The sequence below is a fragment of the Mastigoproctus giganteus genome, chromosome 7, assembly GCF_048544385.1.
Source record: "Mastigoproctus giganteus isolate SK-2022 chromosome 7, ASM4854438v1, whole genome shotgun sequence".
Taxonomy (NCBI): Eukaryota; Metazoa; Arthropoda; class Arachnida; order Uropygi; family Thelyphonidae; genus Mastigoproctus; species Mastigoproctus giganteus.
In genome coordinates, this window is record NC_143581.1 from 165,519,682 (window position 1) to 165,540,761 (window position 21,080).

The 21,080-nt window shown below is 36.2% G+C and overlaps 1 protein-coding gene across 1 annotated transcript in view; it reads left to right on the plus strand.

Moving 5' to 3' along the window:
* LOC150083314 (zwei Ig domain protein zig-8-like) overlaps positions 1 to 20,673 on the plus strand; it is a 151,858-nt gene extending 131,185 nt beyond the window's left edge. Inside the window, exons 4-7 of the mRNA XM_090377970.1 lie at positions 351 to 647; positions 10,079 to 10,243; positions 17,086 to 17,188; positions 20,438 to 20,673. Coding sequence (XP_090234096.1) covers positions 351 to 647; positions 10,079 to 10,197 — 416 coding nt within the window. The 3' untranslated portion in view covers positions 10,198 to 10,243; positions 17,086 to 17,188; positions 20,438 to 20,673. The remainder of the gene's footprint in view (positions 1 to 350; positions 648 to 10,078; positions 10,244 to 17,085; positions 17,189 to 20,437) is intronic.
* Positions 20,674 to 21,080: the final 407 nt, after the last annotated feature.

The window sequence follows — 21,080 nt, forward strand, 5'->3', positions numbered from 1 at the left end:
AAATGCATGGATTTCTTCTTATTTACTAGTATAAACTCTTATTAAAACTCAGGACGTTGTGTACAGTGATTAATAGTATAGAAATACTGTCTTCAAAATTACTTCTTAAAAGCATTGATAAGTAAAAACACAAACCAGCAAAATCACGAGCACTACAATGGATGGAATATCCTCTTCGATTTGCGAACATTTTGGTCTTATACTTGAGGATATTCTGTGAACGGGAACTTTATTTTCACACATATAATAAAAGTTGCTTCTATCATTTGAATTATACATCTGTGACTAATCCTTATATTTCATTCTATGTGTTTTGTAATTCCTTTTGAAAATATACTTTCAATTTTTAGTCCCTACCTCAAAAATTGTGGGAGGAAACAACCTGTTTGTGGAAGTTGGAAACGACATCAATCTCACATGCATAATAAGTCAGAGTGCTGAAGTCCCCAATTTCGTTTTCTGGTACCACAATGATCGCATGATCAATTATGATTTCAAACTCGGAAAGATATCGTTGCAGAAAGCGGATGATGACACGGCTATAAGTCGCCTACAGATAACGGGTGCAAAACCGAACAACACGGGGAATTACACTTGCTATCCCGCAAATGCTGAGGCCTCCAGTGTCTTTGTTCATGTCCTGAAAGGTGAGTTTTCTCATTCGTTCATATATAACCTTGTGTTATCTAATCGTATAATTTTATAATCCACGTATGTAATTATATTAAAACGATATACGAGTTATTTTTAGATTATTTTTTACCATTAGAGAGCTTCGTTTCTAGGTTCCCAAGGTAAATGCAAAAATAAAAATCCGTTTGTTGTAAATTCCATAATACCTGGATAAATTAATATTGGGAGAAAATTTCTTATGGCTACTCTAGAAGCAATAATGTGATATCCATCCAAATTCCATCCCCAATTTCCATCAGTTTGTTAATCGAGACCACGGACAAGCTAACGAGATGCCACTAATCTTAAAAAACATCTGTTCTGGCAGTCTTAGACTTTTAAATGTATAGCGGATTCATCTATTCTGTTGATGCTCAACAATTAAAAAGAGATATTATAGCAGATTAGGTAGACGTGTGGATAAAGGTATTTGTTCTCGAATACGCACAAATCTGAGTGCGGAGTACTCGCGTTCAGTCTTCAGTGAGCCCGCATGGGTAGCACAGTTGGCAGGATCGCCATCCTCCCCACACCGGGTGGAAAAGACCTGAATTCGAATTCCTTCGAAGACGGGAGGAATTTTGATGGGTCGTTTTCACAGCGTGGCCGAGTTAGTCGGTCTCAGGCGAGGGTAGCATGGTGATAAGCTTTTGTAGTGTTACCTTGCATTTTTTGTGTATATTGCAAATAATTCAATTTGACTGACTCAGAAATCAAGTCTTATTCTAAGAAATCGAAGACTTGCTTGGCAGAAGTGCAATTATGCAATACATTCCAGATTTATCGACTTCTGTGAAAGAAGTGGCCATCAATCGTCATAATTTGAAGAGATCTGAGTTCGATCCCCGCTATGACACGAAGTTTCTTTTGAGGCTTCTTCAAACAGCGCCGCTTAGTCAATTTCGGGCAAAGACTTGAGTTCTGTTGAGGATTATCTCGAGGTTTTTTATTCATTCTGCAAACGGGAAAGTCTGTATTCGAACGCACGCACTTTACTGACACAATACAATGAGTGCTCAAGACTTGAGTTGCCCGAAATTCGCCTAAAATCAGTCCCAAACTATCTTTGCAGTCAAAATTTATCAGGGCATTAATAGAACTGATTTTGTAAGCGAGGTTGTCCTTTCCACTCCCAATTCTTATCTTACTTTTTTCTTTTACTTCGGCCGTTTACACCTTTTAATGTCATTGCCTTATTCGGAATTTTCAAATCGAGCAGCAATTGTGCAACGTATGCTTTTCCCCAAACAAAGCTATTAGGAACGCTTATTGCTACAAATGATTTGTACCGGCGTCAATTGCCACTGCTCTTGCCAATATCGCCTTTCGTCGCATTTAGTTCAACGAACACGTCTGCCATGAGTGATCGATTGTATTGCATCGATAACAAAACTCCTCCTTTCAAACGACGCTATACCTGTGTTTTCCAGTTGGCTCAGAACTGAAAGGACCGTTAGGTTATTTTGCCGTCTGCGCTAATGGATACAACTGCCCTCTAAGTGTTGTACCTCCTCAGTATCGAACGTGAATTTTCCAAATATCTATCATAGACAAAGAATGCTTAAAAAATCTGAAAATAGCGTGTTCAGAAGTTTTTATTGTTTCTAAAGTCAAGTGATGGATTGCTTGGCGTATTACTTTTATCGGACATCTAACTGATGTATCTGTTCGCTAGTAGATGTATTTCCATGAGCAGTTTGTTATTATGGTTATAATATATATGCTGAATGATAATTCACGAATATATCTACGTATAAAATGTATAGGGTCGTGAGTAAAAGCATTTATTATTCAAAAAACTATGACTAGAAGAGTATTCTATTTCCAAAAATTATTTTCTTTTTCTAGCCACGGATAAAAAGATATTACTAGTCGTCGACTGCAATCAGTATAAGGCATTCTATTCCCCCCTTGTTGTGGAAGCTCCCTCCAGGTATTAACCTCTGGCTAAGGTCCATGTGCGTTATTGATGAAAGACTTCTACGTAACCTTTCAGTGTGACCGCCTACAGGGACATACATCCTGATGGATTGCTAAAGAAAGACAGGGAGTCCATTATATATATATCACAGTTCTGCTAGATAATGTACCGGAAGGCCAGTCTTCTGCAAATACAAATGCATAGAATACGGAAGCAGAGAAAACTATGGCCATCTCCTTTATAAGATAGGATTATCGATGCTTGGCAAACACTGTTCTTTATTCCATAATGCTAAAGGAGAAAAATCAATTTACTGAAGAAACTGGATGTTCGGTTGCAACGGTAATTCAAGACCTTGTATGGAAATTTAGAATGATATTGTTTAAAAATTTAATTTTTGTTCTATGCGTATCTGAAAACTAACTTTTTATGCATTTGCGAAGTCCGTGGAAATTCTTAACTCAAAATTTAATACGCAGATGCCCAGAAGTACTTCGTTGAAGTACCCTGCAGTGTTTTTTGATTCTATGATGATTTCTATAGAGAAAATTCGATTTGAAAGTAAGGAACAGATGTGAACGTAACACTGTGGAAATGATAATTCTATTTCAAAAAGTAAAAAGAAAATAAACAAAGCATACTTATTTATTTTTTTCTGGAGATTCCATATTCAGGAAGTTTCTGCTTAGCCAGTCAGAATTTACAAGGATTTTTTGTGGCACTAATTTGAGAACAACTTTTAAAAGTCAACAAATTATAAAGATCAAATGAAATCGCTTCAGTTTATGTTATTGAAGAACGATGAAATTCTTTGATTCGTATTTAAGATTGGCTTATAATAATTACACCAATCGAGAGATTTTATTATTTAACCTCATATCTTTATCCTCATACCACACCTCTTTATATTACTTAGGACGATATTAATGGTAGTAGTGAGCAAGTTGAATTTCTGCAGAATAATAATCCATGAATTTATTTCCTCTCCTCACAAAATTGAACTTTTAAATCTCGTGTGTATTATTTCCCTTTATTTCTATTCGGTTTGAACTCTGTCCTTTTATTCTCTGTCTGAGAACTGTTTATACTCTCTTTGTTCTTTTAAAAGCTTTATCTTCTTAGTATTACTTATTCAATATTAAACCGCAGTACTATTCAGTTGGGGTTTGGAATAAAAATTAGCACATACACAAAGGTTCAAAAATGAACATATACTTAAGTTTAATTTATGTTTTGGAAAGAAAAAAAAGTTAGAAGAAGACAACCTTAAATTACCATCGGGCACTGTATATGCCCTTAACTGTGATGCAGTCTGGAAAGCTTCGATCAAACAGTGGTCTCTGGCAATCTAATAATGAACTCGAGCCGTGCGAAGCAACTTCCGATATTCGTTTAACTTTCTGCAAAATTGCACACGTCATGTCAACCCAATTCGGTTTCGCCCTAACGACTCAAGCCAGTTATTATGATTAGCGCAGTTTAGTGCTCTGTGAGCCTTTTGGCTGCTGGTTATCTTTCTTGATACCCCTTTCTGTTCATTGCCCTTTGGTTGATAAAATATTAATCCAAAAATAATAATTCAACATACAGTGTTCGTGTTGTGAGATGGACGCTTAGGGGATCTAGTTTTTATCCTTCTTTACCAAGAAATCTGAAATTGATGGATAACTGCGCAGCTTCCCACTTTCTAGACGTCGAATGAAAATTTTGTTGAAAATCATTCATTGAAAATAATATTCTATTCGACCAAAATATTGAAAAGATGAAAGATATTTATCCATGAAAAACACGAGCTTCCTGACAGACGATTAACTGTTTATGGAAATTAGGGATTGTTCGGCGGAACCCCTTTTTTTACGTAAGTCCTTTTGAAGACGACTCCCCTAAGAGGAAACTTGAAATAGCTTCTGCGAGATTCAGGTCACCGTAGCCTCTGCCTAACGTTGCAAATATTGATGAAAAGGTTATTGTGTGGGGCGCAAACTTAAATTTCCAGTATATCACCCGTGAACACAACTTTAAACAAGACCACAGAAGCGAGGAAGAAGGAAACGAAGAGGAAAATTGAGAATTTCTGGGTATGTCAGGTGATAGGCAATTCTTCATCAAATATTATAAATAGGGACCAGAGAGTACTTGGAGATGATAGTGTTTGCTTGAAATCGATGGCGGAGAAATGTTACTTATTTCCATGATGGAAATGCTTTATGAGGTTCGTGTCGCCGTGAGAAAGTAAACTATTTCTTGATAGAATTTTTGATAAGATTTTTGATCAATCATGACCATTTCTCTGAAGTGACTTTCACTTAACGTTAATATCCGTTGAGCTACTGTAAATATATTTTTTTGAAAGTGTGCGAAAATATTTTGGGTTACAAATGCAATGATTCTTCTTTGGTTTACAACGATTCTTATATTTTTATATATCAGTGGAAAAAAGTTAAGGTGTAAATGATAAAATTGCTGTAATTTGCAAGTTATTTGATACAAGTCAGTGAAATTGGCATGATGTACAAGGAATTTTCCGTGAAAAGTATTGCTAAAGCATGCCATTTCTGAAATATGCAAATTAGTTCATCTGTTTCTGAAAATGAGCATCTGGTAGAAGAGATTGTAGACAGTAATGAAAGGTTACTCCCGACAGCTGGAAACACTCATAAATGACTGGTGGAATGAACTGAAACCCATTTTTCTGAAGAAGAATGGAATTGCCTTAGATCTGCTCCATTCTGAAGAAGAATGGAGCAGATCTAAGGCAATGGAGCAGAATAATGGATTTGCTCCTTCTTCACAAGAAGAAGGAAGCAAATCCATTCTTCTTCAGCGCAATTAGTAATGTTGTATAGGGTGTATTTCATCTCCGCATACAACATTACTGCAATTTGCACGATTTCAGTTAGATTTGCAAAGGTGAAACTTGGCTGCACCCAACTTTTGTACAGGTTTGACGTTTGGGTTAAATTTTCCTCTGTGATTGGAGGAATTCTTTAGGTCTCTTCAGGGATAATCGGAACTGTAGTTAGCCTATATCAGACGAAGTTAGCGGGGTTCTCTCCGTGAGTTATTCCTTGTTTTTCTTCTCGCACAACCTGCAGATCGGTCTGTGAACACACAGACAAAAGGATACGTGATCCCGAATTAGGAGACTGACTGTAGAAGGAACACACTCAACTTAAAAATACAACATAGTGATCTGGATATAACTGAAATAAAATAAAATAAAAATGGATGGATTGTTCAGTTTGCGCTGAGACACCTAATTTTTTTCTGCTTTCTTCTTACTGTCTAATCCATAAAGCGCCTGTTAAGCGCGCAATTGAATGTATTGAGAAATACACTCAGTTGAAACACAGACTGTTAACTAGCTATTAGGGAAGTGAACTGGAATACGCGAAGAAAGGTGTAGGAGTGGATTCAATCGTTTAGAAGTGGCAGAACAAATGTGGTTGTCGAAGACCTTGGCCTGAGGACAACATTGCTCGAGTTAATACTCTAGTTCAAAAAAAGAGACGGATTACAACCTCTGTTTCCTGATCGGACCGCTCAAATAAAATCGGACGCAGGCCGATTTTCAAATGATTAACAGATGAAAGGCTCAGTGCGTACATGCCTTAAGGCACAACCAAATATGTTCTTCACGTATTGCATCAGAGGTATGGTGGACTGATGTGATAAGTGTCTAGAAAACATCGAAAAATAACGGTAACTGTTTGTTTGTTACAGCAGTGAACTGCCTTCGTACGAGAAGGGAGATTTCATTTTATTTTAGTGGTTAAAATATGTCTTTTTTTTATACTCCGGCACGACTATTAGGTCAGAGGAATTTATATCGAGCACGGAGTTGGTTTTTCGTTTTTAAGCGTATTTTTAATACGCTTATTGACCATGAAACGCGTTCCCTTTTCAAGGTTAAAATTACGGATTAATCTACACCCATTAGATTCAAAATATAGATTTAATTTTGTAAAATTAATGACAATGTTTCGGATTCCATTTTCATTTCCGTTATAAAGTCTAAAACTTGTATCTGCTCAAGTCTGTTTTGTTTCTCCCTACGTCTGAAGATCATATCATTAATAAAATCAGAGAAACAATTAGAGAAATTACAGGTTTAAAGAAATCAGTACACGTTCATCTGTAAGTTCGTGGAAAAAGATTTTTTCCGACTAGAGGCTTCGGCAAGAAATCAAAAAGATTTCTTTTCACGCTCTCTGCCAGGTTTGCTCTCAGGATGGAATTTATGTCACTTTTTTCTCAGCATATACTTCGTACTGATGATGTATAAAATCTAGTGAAACCAGCTACCACGGGCACTCGCCAACGTTGAGAAACTGGTGGGAGAATTCAATGCGATTTTGCACACTGAAGCCAACAGAGCTGCACTTGAAGATTTTGACATATCTCGGCTACATGCCGAGCCGTGACAGTCGAGGAAGTAGTTCATGCCAGCGTCACGGAAGTGAATGATATGGAGAAGAAGAGGCTGACCGTGAAACGCTTTCCCTTTTCAAAGTTAAAAAGTGTGTGGCCTTGAAGGTTTTCGAACTGCTTTGTGTATATCAATTTGAATAGCTTAGATCTACTCGTCCAAACATTACTTCTCATATAGTGAAATTCTCTCTGTTATTCTCTTCTTACTTTCCGTTTATCGGCTTTGTATTTGTTAGTTATCCGTGAAAAAGAAATATTCTTGTTTTCCCAGATAAGCAAAAATTGGAGTTTTATCGATACAGTTTTTCGCTATGCTGACCATTTGAAATATGTGCCAATTTAAGTGTGCAATGAGGTGAAATACAGAAACATTCGCTGAACCAACGATTTCCTGTCCGCAGTTGGATACACAGCTTTGCGTTACATTTTCGATAATTTATCCGCTACCTTAATGTCTGTTCGATTAGTTGCTTGTGGATTGCTGTAGTAAGAAACAGAATGGGCAGGCGAGTACGATGCAACTTTCTCTTTCTTTTATTCTCTTGAAAGACATACATAATTTGTACCTTACTTAAAAGATGCCATAAATCAGTTTAGATCGCGTATATTTCCACAAGTCTGCTTAATGCGTATATTGGAATCGTCTAAAGAACCTCACCAGGTAATAAATTATTAAATACTAATTGGAAATTCTTTACAGCATTCTTTAACCGAAACGAAGAGTAAACACTTCATATCCATACTTTTCAGCATTTCTTTTCTGAAAAGGCTATCTTTGATCAAAAATTATCGAAGTCCAGAAATCCAACTACGTAATTTTCTCGGAAAGCATAAAAATGACTCCTCACAGTGAGTTCCTGCTTGGATATCATAGTCTCAAGAAGTGAACTTTCTGGGAATACGTTTTAGACAGAAATCCAATCTTCAAGAATTAAACCCTTACATGCCAGCTAAATACATAAAGGAATTTAATGGGTTGAAGCCTGGACTTTGCGGAATTTATAACAGAAATACATTCAGAAAATTTCTCTTCTTCTGTTTCAGTTTTAATCTAGAATACCCACCATAGTGGCCTGTTGAAACGCACGTCCACGCTGGTAGCACAGAGTATACCGTCCTCCCACACCTGGTGGGAAAACCTGTCTTCGAATCCTGCCAAATGATGGAAGCAATGTTATATTCTTTTTTATTATACAGTATATTTTTTCTTTTCATTACATGGCCGAGTTGGTCAATCTCAGGCGAGGGTTCCATGGCTTTATATCCTGGAATTCCGGGTTTTTTTTCCCAGCAAAGAATAAACCGACCGAAGAACACGCAATTGCAGACACAGTATACTGGCACCTCATAGCCTTAGTTATTTTGGCGATACACACATAATCTAACTTTGTTGAAACGATGGAACCTTGAATTCTGGGTCTTGAAGCAGACCAATAATTGATAAAGCTTGTTATTGAGAACCACCAAATAGCAACTATGCGTCGATCGCCGATGCACAGCAATTCAAAATAAAGCATGTTCTCGGAGCATCATCGCCTTCCTTTCAATCACGAGACCATATCAATATCTGGATTACCTTGGACTTGAAGGATCCTGAAACGCCCTCTTGTGCTGAGCACCAAATTCAAAAACTGTTCGATCTTCCTGCAATATTTGTCTAACATCGTTCTGGACCTTTTGGTCTTTGGCTTTGTAACTAATGATACTTCAGTACAGTACACCAGTTTTTAAATTTCATTGATAAATAGTCTGCACAAGCTTGCATTTGTTGTAAGATGACAATATATTAAATTTGGTCTCACCATCATTTTATACAAAGAGATAATGACATCCTTTTTTCTACTGGCGGAAGTCGTATATATATCATAGACCGTGTGACTGAATCGTAACCTTTGTCGTTTTCGTCCCGGACCACTTTTAACTCTTTTCCCCTAGCTTGTAAGTCCTGGATTTCTGTTCCTCAGGCGCTTGCCCATATGATCAAACACCCACCAGAACTAAATGACACTCAAAATTTACCGTTCAATCTTCATGAATTTTAAAAAGTGATGTACTGTAGCAAAGGGTCATTAGTCCCAAAGGTCACGGTATGTGTTTGAATGATTATAAAACGTCCAGAATGACGCTAGGAAAGTATTGCAGGAAGATCGATGTTTTTTGAATTAGAATGGCGTAGCTGTTCAAGGTCATTCATAACCAAGGTTAGATAAAACTTAAAATAATATTTTTCTCATCATAATCGCTTTTTGAGAGCAGCGTGTCTGGTCTCAATGTTCACTGTCTTATTATAATCCATTTGTATTCACCATGAGTAACAGATTGATATATTCTTGCTTAAAACGGCTCTATTATTTAAAAGATTGGTTACAGAATAGCCATAAGAGCCTTAAGCGATTTAAATGCATCTTTAAAGTCGAGTGCATTTTTTTTCTCTTTCTTTATATCGATAATAAACAACATTCGGATGAACCCACTTATAAGCACGCCACGTATGGCCTGTAAATATATCTGAGTCAAAACGGCGATATCCATGTTTTCCTCTTTTAAGATAGACACATTAAGTAAACTCGATCACTGATAGCAGTTCTAAATAAAGGGAGAAGACGTACGCTTTATTTCGTGTGTCCAGTCTCTGAGAGCAGTAATTTCAGCGAATTGTTCTATTGATTACTTTATCGCCGAACATTATTCAGGGCCGCTTCTGAATTTTATCGACAAAGTAACATCGTCCATCACAGTAACGAACTTTCTCTAAACTCGGAAAACTAAACCGGTTCTCTCGGATTTGATAAGTTAGAGGCTGAACCGACAGGTCCATTTTTCTTTTGCCTTAGTAATATAATCACTAACGAACTACTGATGAATGACTTAAAGGAAACACTGAATACTCAGATTCGATTCTTTCTCCTTTGCAAATTGCATTCCGCATTCTGAAAGAGGAAAAATGCGAATTTTCATTTTTGTTGACATTAAATAATAGCGTAGCTGTCTATCGCAGGGATGTACATCAGTACTGGGTGATTAATAGCGACTTTATCTCTGCTGATATTGTAGGGGAAAAACAATCTGCCATGCAGAATGACGCCGGTCTGAAGCTTCCCTCAGGAGCCTTCTGCAACCATCCTAGCCCGATTGTCTTTATCATCATACTTCTGAGAGCATATTCAAGGTGATAGGACATCGCATGGTGCGGAGCATACCCTTCGAATGATCACAGAGGTAAGTGGATTTTGGAAGTACTCAATTAATTTCTCGTTATTTAAACTTAGAAATCGTTTACTTTTTAAGATGAGACGAAGTTTCTCTACTTATTTGATTTCAGTTCGTAGAAAATAGCCCTTGAAAAATATGATTTTTTTAAGTTAGGAAACACGCTCGGTGCTCGCTAGACTAACTTAGCTGTTGAGCTTGGAATTTGTGAGCAGAAGCGCTTCCATTTAAGAAATCGGTTGATTTTCTTTGCTCCAGCTGAGTGCAATTTAAATATTGATAAAATTCAAATTTCGCTTTTTTAATTTGCTTTCCAAACGATGCAAAATAATAATAATATTTATCTTTTGAAAGGAAAATGTATCTATAATTTTTCATGGATGTATACCTAAACAATCACTTTAAATGTGTTGATCCATCGATTAGTTTAAGGATCTGAACTTATGAAATGTTAATTTATTCTTCACTGTTTTCTGAGCCCTCGTAGTTGACACACTTGGTAGGCTCGCCGTCCTCCCCAAACTTGGTGGAAAAGAACTGAGGAATTCCATCATTGACGTGAGGAATTTTTTATGGGCTTTTTCACAACGTGGTTCGATTAGTCGGTCTTAGCCAAAGGTAGTATGGTTTTTTCTCCCGGAAACTTGGGTTTTTCGTCCAGCAAACATAAAATCAACCTCAGAACACACAATTTATAGACAATATACACGGAGTAATATGGCCTTAGTTGCTGATTCCCCTAAAACCCTGCTACTAATGCAATCAAGCTACACATGCTGGAACTTATGACCATAAATAACAAAGAAACTGATGCAGGCATAATTCAATTCAGGACCAAAGCCTCTAGTTATTAGAGCTATAAAAAGCCATCGTACATGTTGGGCATGGCCTCTTTCTGTTCATAGCTTTGAGCAAACCAGATTTGCTACTTAGTCTGCATCTCGTATTGTGGAAACATTCCTTTTAAGCTGGTTTGGTAGCATTACTCTAAATAAAAAAAAGCACCACTCCACTGGTGCAATATTTGACTTCAAAAGGATCAAAATCAAAAGAATATATCCCTTTGGAATTAATGTAGTCAAGTATTGCAATTTAAATAAATTTTACAGTGGCACAGCACTATGGAAATCGCAAAATACCTCTCTGAATTTGGATATTTTAATTTTTCTCATGTAGAATTTTAATTCAAATTTTTTGATTTTAATTCAGTGAACTTAGAAATAATTCATATTTCTATTTCACTCCGAATATGTTCAATATTAATGAAAAAGTTTCGAAGAAGAAGCAAATCGTTAGATAATAATGAGTCATACGCAAATTAAAATACAAAGTGAACACAGATGCACTGAAGCGAAAATCTCAAAATTAGATTAATTACGAACAATAAATTTTCGCCAACTAGTCTATCTTCTACAATAATGGACCGATATTAAATTATCTTCACGAATGCGAATTTTTTTTTAACTGACAAGAGGTGGGTGTTTCTGAGCAGCGGGTATTCTGCTCAATGTGGAGTTATTGCATAAGGTACAATTAAGTAAGCTTCTAGGCGAGCGTACATCAAAAATCGATATTCTCGTGGTAATGATGGCTTAATTTGTAGTCATGTTATGGTGCGGACTGCGCTTCTGCTTCTTCTGACATTGCAGAAAGGCACGCCGTGGAGGCAAAGAGAGAAAGAACAGACAAGAGAAGTAAGGGAGTGCCTTCGAGCCTACGTTAATAATTTTGAATTTAATATTTATGGCAATAATGATCTCGGACGGAAAACTTGGATAAAAATGAAGAATTTTCTATGCTCCTGCTCTTTTTTGTCAATTAATCTTATAAGATGTCTTTTAATTAGGAGAAAAACTCCTGAAAATTTAACGTTATTAGCTTTTGTAGTCTTCCTTTTGGTACGCAGCTAAAAACCTATGAATATTCATTTAACAGTCTAAAAACGTATGGATATTTCATTTGACAATTTCATAATGAAAAGCATATTGCAGTAGCCATTTTTCATCGGTTATTAACCATGCAATTAATTTTGGTTACTGTTCTCCATTCCGTTGTTTAAATTTGTTTAACGATATAATTTAAAAATTCAAATTGAAAAACGTTCTGGCACAAATTCATATTAATATATGAAAATTAACGCTTTATTCACCAACCCTTGCTGGTAGCAGGATTGGTTGATTTTCGCATGTTTTTGTCCAGAAATAGGCAAATCGACCACATATATATCCCAACCAAACAGATCATTTACTAATTCACTAAAATATTTCCTACAAAAAATGCTCTTTTATTCCATAGAGTTAGGCGAACTCTATAACAGGATTCATTTGGTTTTCCCACTGAGATTGTTCACATAGGGGAGGAGTTAGTGAGTAATACAGCTTGTGATTGTCTCCCCCATCACATTTCCTTTACTACTAGAAGCTCTTGGAGGACGCGATCGTCGTAATTTAGGACATGTTGATCGATCCCGTGTGTTATTTATGCGGACCATCAATTGCAGAGAGGAAGCAATCTTCGTATCTTTAATCCAGATTTTTCGAAGCAGATGTGCTTAGCGTCCTATTTATTGCCCCCTTTCTACGCTATAAGATGCCCGGTCTTCTGAAATCTCCTTTTGATTTTGTACCTTTTTCGTCTCTTTCCATGGTCTTTAAAGTTTCATAAACAATTTACCACAGAGAAGAATTTGCATTAATTTATGCCATAAATAGAGTTCTAGGGCTTTTTGTTAAGGAAAAAAATATGTTAAAGACGTTCCACAGCTTTCTTCCACATGGGAGCGCTGAGTATCTGATCTTCAACATGATATCTTCATTTGAGGAAGCGTTTTGTGTATTCGTGTTTATAAAACGAAATTACAAAAATTCATACATGTTGTATATCCAATAATTGGACAACCCACTGATCCACTCCAATTAAGTGGCTACACATCCAGATGATTCGTCGATTTTTTCATGCTTAAACTGCTTGTCGTAAATGTTTAATTCAGCAAAAAGAGTGTGAGAAAGTTGGATATCTATTACGTTTATCGAACTAATTTCAATTTAAAAACGGTAGGATATACTTTCTAAAAGGTTAACGTGATCCACACTCTTCCCTTTTTTTCCTATTTTCTAGAAACCAAAATCACGAATACTTCCCGAGAATTTTCCCCAGATAATATTTATATAAGTGCAGCAGCTGAATTCAAACTCAAATCTGCACTCCAGACTTGGACATCCGATCCATGACGAAACTGGAACCAACAGTTACAGTTCAGTTTTCATTAACTATTAACAGAAATACACCATAGAAAGTAGCCTTTGCCAGTGACAAATAAAACTTTAAAACATGAAAACGTCTCCAGGAAAATGTCCCTCAGAGAGTTTCTCGTTTCCTAATGCAGTATATTCCTCACAGCAAGCGAATCGTAGTAGCAAACTAACTCCAGACTTTCTGTAAATTGTCTTTTCCGTACTGAGCGTTTCCCAATCCACAGTTTGGCATAGTGAATATGAAATATGAGTCTGAAATTCAATATGCTTGCAGCCTTTTATTCACAGAGCGCTGACATCCGAGCAATAGTTTCTCCTAGAGGAAGGTTTCTGCTTACGTTTATCTATCATTGTGCAAGGCGAAAGCTTAATTAAAAGAGATGTATAGTTGCCAAGTCACAAGCGAAATTTCCTTAATTTGCCTGTCTAAACAGAAGCGAATTTAGCAAGATTGTGTTCAGCTGCGGTTTATCGGTTGACTTTAGTTAATATCTAAAGTTACTCTGATTCTTGCAGAGACAGTTTTCCCGTTATGTGGTATTTTGGATGTAATATCAGCTGTTCACTATTATTACATCAGTGAACAACTGATGTAATTTTTCCTATGTGAAGTCGCGGGTGGTAACATTCAACCTCTGGTACCGCTATTTTTTTCAATCTCTGTTGAAAACGATTGTTTGGATCTCATTTAGACAAAAGGAATATCGTGGCAGAGTTAGCCAGTCTCAAATAGGCGACCCGACTATAGAATACCCACAATTTACATCCGACATTTAACTTTTCTTTTAATCTAAACAACAACAACAACCGCTTATTGGATTGTTGCTGTTTGCATGCTATATAGAAGTTATTATTGAATATGGTAGCTCATAAATTATATGTTACAGCTATCCCAATTCAGCTGTTTCCTGAGTAAAGAATTTTTATGTTTTTTTGGTTTACCTCGTTTACTGGTTCACCTTTGGGGTATGGTGATAGTTAATAAGGCTGCTGTTATTTTTATAGGGTTTTAGGGACATCAGCAACTCAGGCCATACTGCACCGTATGCAGTATATCAGTAAATTGTTATTTAATGAATGAAAAACACGAGTTTCCTAAGAAAAAAAACCATTCTACTCTCTCCTGAGATCAACTAACTAAGCCATATTGTTCAAAAGGCCGATAAAAATTCCTCTAGATATTGAAGGAATTCGAACTCGGGTCTTTTTTATCTTGTTTGGGGACGATGGTGATTATACCAACAATGAGGATGCATTTTGTAGTAGGGTGGCACCGAATCAGTGCGTTTTTACTTTACTTATTCAGCCAGGAGCATAACGAAACGAAAGACCTAAGGATAGCAAAAGGCTGTTTAACTGAGTTGGTAAAAAATATCTCTCCGGGCTCGATTCGTTATCAAATTGTATGAGATCTCTGCAAAGTTACCGATCATAGAGAGCAAGCATGGTCTCTATGAGATGTAACTTATGACTGTTGTGAAAGAGAGTATCGCTCTCGGAGTACTGGGGGAACCTTCATTGGTAGATCCCATGCGTGTGGGATGTTAAGGCCTAAGAAATTTGGCAGTTATCATTGCCCTGACTTTTATATTCTATTGACAGCGGTAGTCTGACTTCTTCCCAGATCCTATGCTTGGCCATTTCATTGTCCATTTCAATAGCCACAGTTCCTTCAAAAAGAGGCAAGTCGTAGGGACTACAGGCCTCCGGTGCTCCATTTTGCATGGTATGGTGGAACATGAAGAAGTCTGGTTATTGATTTCGTCGATCACTGGAGGATTTATCGACGGTGCAGTTAGTAGACCTCAGACGGAGGGAGTGGTCTCCGATGAGTTATTTCAGATATTTTAGCTCTCATAACATGTAAATCGACTCGTGAACCTATACCCACAAAAATACACGATTCTGATATGAACGAAAAGCACCAATGCCTTTAAAATAATAATCTGGATTTTGACAAGCGTAAATGATAACGTTCATATATTGTTTACCTATGCAGAGTGCTTCAACAGGTAAATAAGCGTTATATCTTAGCTTTCGAAGCCTCCTGTTTTATTGCAGAACGTGAGTTCGACCATATGCAATTAGTGAATGTACTGTTGGGTTCCCAGAATGGGTACCTCCTCATGTTACAAATTAATCTTTGATTTCTAAATCCTGTTTCCATTTACTTCCAAAACGAGGTCATTTCATGATCCTCATTTTGGCACTGAGTTGCTTATGGAAGTGATCAAAGTAGCGAGCAATGACATTCATTGCACACCTAAAACTTCTCGGTGCTGCAGAGGCCCATGTCTTGTTCTATGAAATGTAGCTATCCCCTCCTGATAGGTACCAACATTGGCGCTCAAGTGGGTTCTTTGATAAGTTCAGGAATTTTATCTTTGCCACATACCCAGGGTGTAGCAGAAGAATTGGTTGCTGCTGCTGATCAGACTTTGCCAAGATTGTGCATCCACAGCTCAAGCAGACTCTAATTATTGAAATATCGGCCACATCATGAGGAAATGTAAAGAAAGAAACTATATCTTCTTTAACTAAACTGTTGTCTCTCACTCGTAAAAAAATTACACCAGAAAAAAATAGTTGAGTTGCGTCGTAGCTTTCCTGAGAATTACTGTTCTGATTTCTCTGTCTCATTTCATTACTGTGTTCACCAGTTCTTCTGCCATTGCCTATTCGGAACGGTTTCTCTGCAATCTGCGCTTTTTGATGTCGTTTTTTCAGGAATACGTTGCTCATTATATAAAATCCACCAAGTTTCGTATTGAAATTTTGTGGATTTCGGGCAATTCCCTCTGTTGGTTCATCTTAAAATGTCAGCAGTATTTCGTTTTAATTTTTAAAGTTCATTTGTTAGAAGACACAAACGAAGCCAATATCCAGATGAGCAGTAGTGGAAGATTCCTTCAGCGCATTTGTCCCACGTTTATTAGAATATTTTAAATATCTCTTTAAATGGAAATATATTTATAATGCATTGAGTGTGAATCGAACTCTCTCGCTGTGAAGGAATTTCTGTGTCAGGAAGGAGGTCGGCTTGTAAATCAGTGATGGGAAAATTCAGTTTTGATGGGTTGTTAACAAGTACATTGAACTTAGACTGTCTGTTATAGGTGCATATTTTTGTTTTTGAATACTAAAATAACACTTAAATTGTGTTTTTTCTAAGCTGTTGTACATATTTATGGCCCTCGTAGTAGCACAGTTGGAAGAATCACCGTCCTCTCCACACCGGGTGGAAAAGACCTCAATTCGTGTCCCATCGATGGTGTGAGGAATTTTTATGGGTTCTTTCACAAGACGGATGAATTAGTTGGTTTTACGAGAGGGCACCATGTTCTTTTATCCCGAAAACAGAAAATCGACCAAAGATGCTTCTAAAAACTCTACAACTGCGATGTATTTATGATTAGTATGTACATTTTTACTTTCCCTGTTATTTTTTGTATATGTGACAAATTTAGTCTTTTTTCTGAAAATAATCCAGCACAATATAAGCAGTTTAAAAATTGACATATAGAAATTTTAGCCTATTGATTTTTTTTTGAATGTTTATAATTATTAATAGTATTCTTAAATTTGTTTCTTGGTTAGGAAGTGCCTTTTTAAGAGGATGCAAAATTTCTTCTCTCTTCCCACTTCACGCACATTTCGTTTTTGTGGCTTCGGATTAAAACGATGTCTGAACTCAGGAAAAGTAAGTTAATTCGATGATGCTAATACCGCTTCAGTCATTGGCAATTGAAATTCGTATATCACCATGTTTAGAGGAGATAAGTATGGATGTACTCATCGTCATCCTGATCAGATGTAATTTTATGCGAGTGTTTGATCATAATGACCCTGAGACACCTTTAGAAATGCTTAATCTTCTCCTCCGCTCTGAAAAACTAATGTTTGTTTTTGTTTCAGAACACTTTAAATTTTTATTGTAATAATGGGGGAAAGGATAAATATATGAAGTTCGTAAAAGTTATATAAGACGAGAATGGGTGGTTTTACTCCTTAATCCTCAGGAACCAGTAGTGGGTGGATCTGCAAATTATTCAGTTCTACTCAAGTTGCTGAAATGTGAAGAAAAGACTTTTGTTGCGTATTGGATCCAATGGCAATCTTTTGAACATTAATCACATTAGATTATTATAAAATTTTAGTAACTGGTTTTACTATAGGAGAAGTATATTCAAGTGAATTATGTTTCAGGCTAAGCATAATTCATAATTGAAAAGAAAGCATTTCATGATTTCTGGCCCGTCCGGCCCTTCGAGAAGAAAAACTTGGAACTATCTGTGAAGTGTAATTTTGCAATGAATTTGAAATACAACAAAAAAGTTCCTGTCCATCGTTGAGAGCCAATTAATTTACACTACCATCTCGGTTGTAACCATCCGGATCCTTAAAACTATAACAGGGAACTCTGGACTCATATTAACTTCAGTTGAGCGTTTCCCAAAGATATAGGCGCAGATCTAAACAACCCAGTTCACCTTCATCAATTTCACTCAGCTCTGCTTAAATAAACATTCATGGAATAACTTGTATATAAATTATACGATAAGATAAAGTGTAAAATCTTACAGTAAACCACCTAAACTTAGGGTTATCATCTGAAATACTAAAAATAAAATTCCTTATATATTAAACGCAAAAACATTTTCTAAAAATATCTGTCTGGAACTAAAACTACAAAATAAAGCATGAATTAACTTTTTAGTCATTTCTGGGAAAAATATTTCCACCAAATTCATAATGAATCGAATTAAATAAAAGGTGGACAGAAAGAAAGAAGAACAAACAGTTCTAAGCAAAGCGAGTGAAATGGCTAAGTGGACAATGGAGTCCTGGTGCATGTGACATCCAATCTCAAAACGCATAGGTAATGGCAACCACAATTTAATGTATTTTCTCAAGGTAGCTGGTTGATCTTTGTAGAATATTCGTACAAATACAGGAGGAACTCAGCTAGCGTGTGCAAGAGATATTCGTGATTGATAATGTTGAATGTACTGGAAAAGTTAATTCTACAACGCGCTTCACACGGCATTAAAATATATTGAATACAGCGGTGCTAAAGTTTTCAATGTCGCTCAGAGTACTCTGATTCTTTGCAGATACTGTTTTTATCTCTGTGAAATTATGTTCCCCTTACTAAGACATCTGTTTGAGACTCTACACTGTAATGGCCATCAGCTTTCCATTGGCTGCCTTTAATGGAACCATTAGATAGAGGATTTGGGTTCGTTCTCGGTTTCTTTATCAAACTGGGTAGATGAGGTAATTCCCGGGTGGTCCTAATATGACAGATTTTTTTATTTATATGTATATAATTATTTTTTGCTGTTCAAATAGTCATAAGGGCTTCTTTCCCTTGTTGCCACTGGGGAGTTGTGTTTTTCAAAGGTGATTCACAGTAATATGAACTTGATTAATGATGCTTTTCATAATTAAATAAATAAGAGCGATTGAATTAAGATGTTGCCAATGCAACGAAAGTTACTATAAATACTGTGTGGAAGAGATTAGTCTGATGAATTGAGACGTTGGATTTTGTAATTTCGTATATCATGATTTTAGGATTATTGATTTGTCCTAGTGTTTTAATATCCTCATTATGATTTCAGGATACAATCATTAAAGAGGTTGGGTTGAAGAGAAGGCCACTGTAGCGGGTATAGAGCATTTCCACGAGCGACTTAATTACTTTTCGAGAATTCGATTTTTAATCTACTTCTGGGGTTCCAATTTTTTTTCGGAATTCTATAAAAAGTACAGTTTTTTTGTTATATTTTTTCTTGATTAGAAAGATAGTGTCTGCTGAACCAGCTGGGATGAAATGGCGCAGGCTTGTATTTGGTTTTATAACAGTCCATTTGACGATTCGATCATTTTTATTAGGCAGTGAGTGCGCCCTTGTGGGTAGAAAAGGGAGGGGGGGACCGGATCGTTTTTTTTAAGGCCCGTTTGAACCTTAAACGAGGAAGATAAGCTTGTAAAGCCTAAAGATCTATGAGGGAGTATTCCCATCCATTCTGCCTCCACAACAGCTACAGTTTATAAGTTCCGAGAAGATTTTGAACTCCAAGTTAGAAACGCATAACGAATTTAGTACCGACTGTTTTTCAAATCAATTAATGTTTATTGTTGAAATAATAGTAATAATAACAAATCAGTGAAATTCAAAATTCTCGTGAAAACTCGAATAGTAATGAACGAATACGAAATTAATCTAACAAATGCGATTGGTGACTGTGTTATCTGACTTAAAAAAATTAATCGCATATAGTGAGGGTATGTTGTGGTCAACGTTCCTCCTGCACTGTAATGAGTAAGAGTGGGAGCTCGTGCCAACAGTATTCATCGTGCTGTCATCGTCCTTGGGGTAAACGTATGGTGTTGTTAAGCGTCAGACGGTGAACAGCGGACTAGTAAATGGTGCAGCTAACTGGAAGACTGTTGGGGAGCTTCACTCATCATTAGGGCTGCTGGGAAAACAGCAGAGCCGTGAAAACGAACGAGCTGATCAGGAGAAATGACTGGAATTGTCGTTATGGTGCGTTTGTTGATTATTTAGAAGGTAGCGCATAAAATTTTAATTACACAAATTTATTTAGTTAATCTTTATTATATTCAAATTAATCTTTTGAAGATTCTGTGGTTGTATTTTTATTTATTTAGTGTATTGGCTGTTTTAAAAATAAACAAAAATATTTTGAAATTAGTTTGCCAAGTTCTTAATCGAAAAGTGAGGAATTTTCTTTTAAGCGGTATTATTATTGTAGACTGGTGTATAATACTCCTGATATGTCTCATTTAGAACTTAGCACCTCCTTGAATATTTAATTTTAACCAATTTTATTCAATTAGTATTACAATGTAATTGTTTATTATTAAAAAAATATTTGCCATTTATAAACGAAAATCATTATTTTCACTGTTTTCTGCGAAGAATCTTTTCAGGTCACAAGTAAAGAAAATGTTACAATTTACCACCGGTGTCTTCATTAGTCTGTGGGGAGAGATTGTCCGCCAGACATGACTTCATCACATCTGGAAGCCGACGTGTACGTGCCTGATCATCTAATATTTGGAGCTTGCCTTCATGCCTGCCCGGAGTTTTTAACGAAACATTTGTTGTGTTTGTTAGCGTTTCTTTGAATATGTTATATATTGTGACATGCACCGTCCTGCACAATTATTGCTGTGCATATCTATTTATCAAATGTTTGAATATTATTGTAATAATTATGTGTTCAATTGAGATCGCTGGATTTTTAAAGAAATATTTATATTTCATATTTGCTGTTGTTTTATTTGTTTTTTTCTTTAAATATTAATAAATTAACATAAATGCGAGTGTTTAATTGATATTTTTTCAACTCATTAAACAAATTCACATGCCAATTAGCACATGCAGATTCTGTTTATATTATGTATTGGTAATCAACAGTATAACTTTACCAACATTGTTAACTGGTAATCAACAATATAACACTATTAACTAGTAATCAACGATATAACTTTACTAACAATCAATGATATAACTTTACTAACAATGAACATTGTTAACTGGTAATCAACAATATAACTTT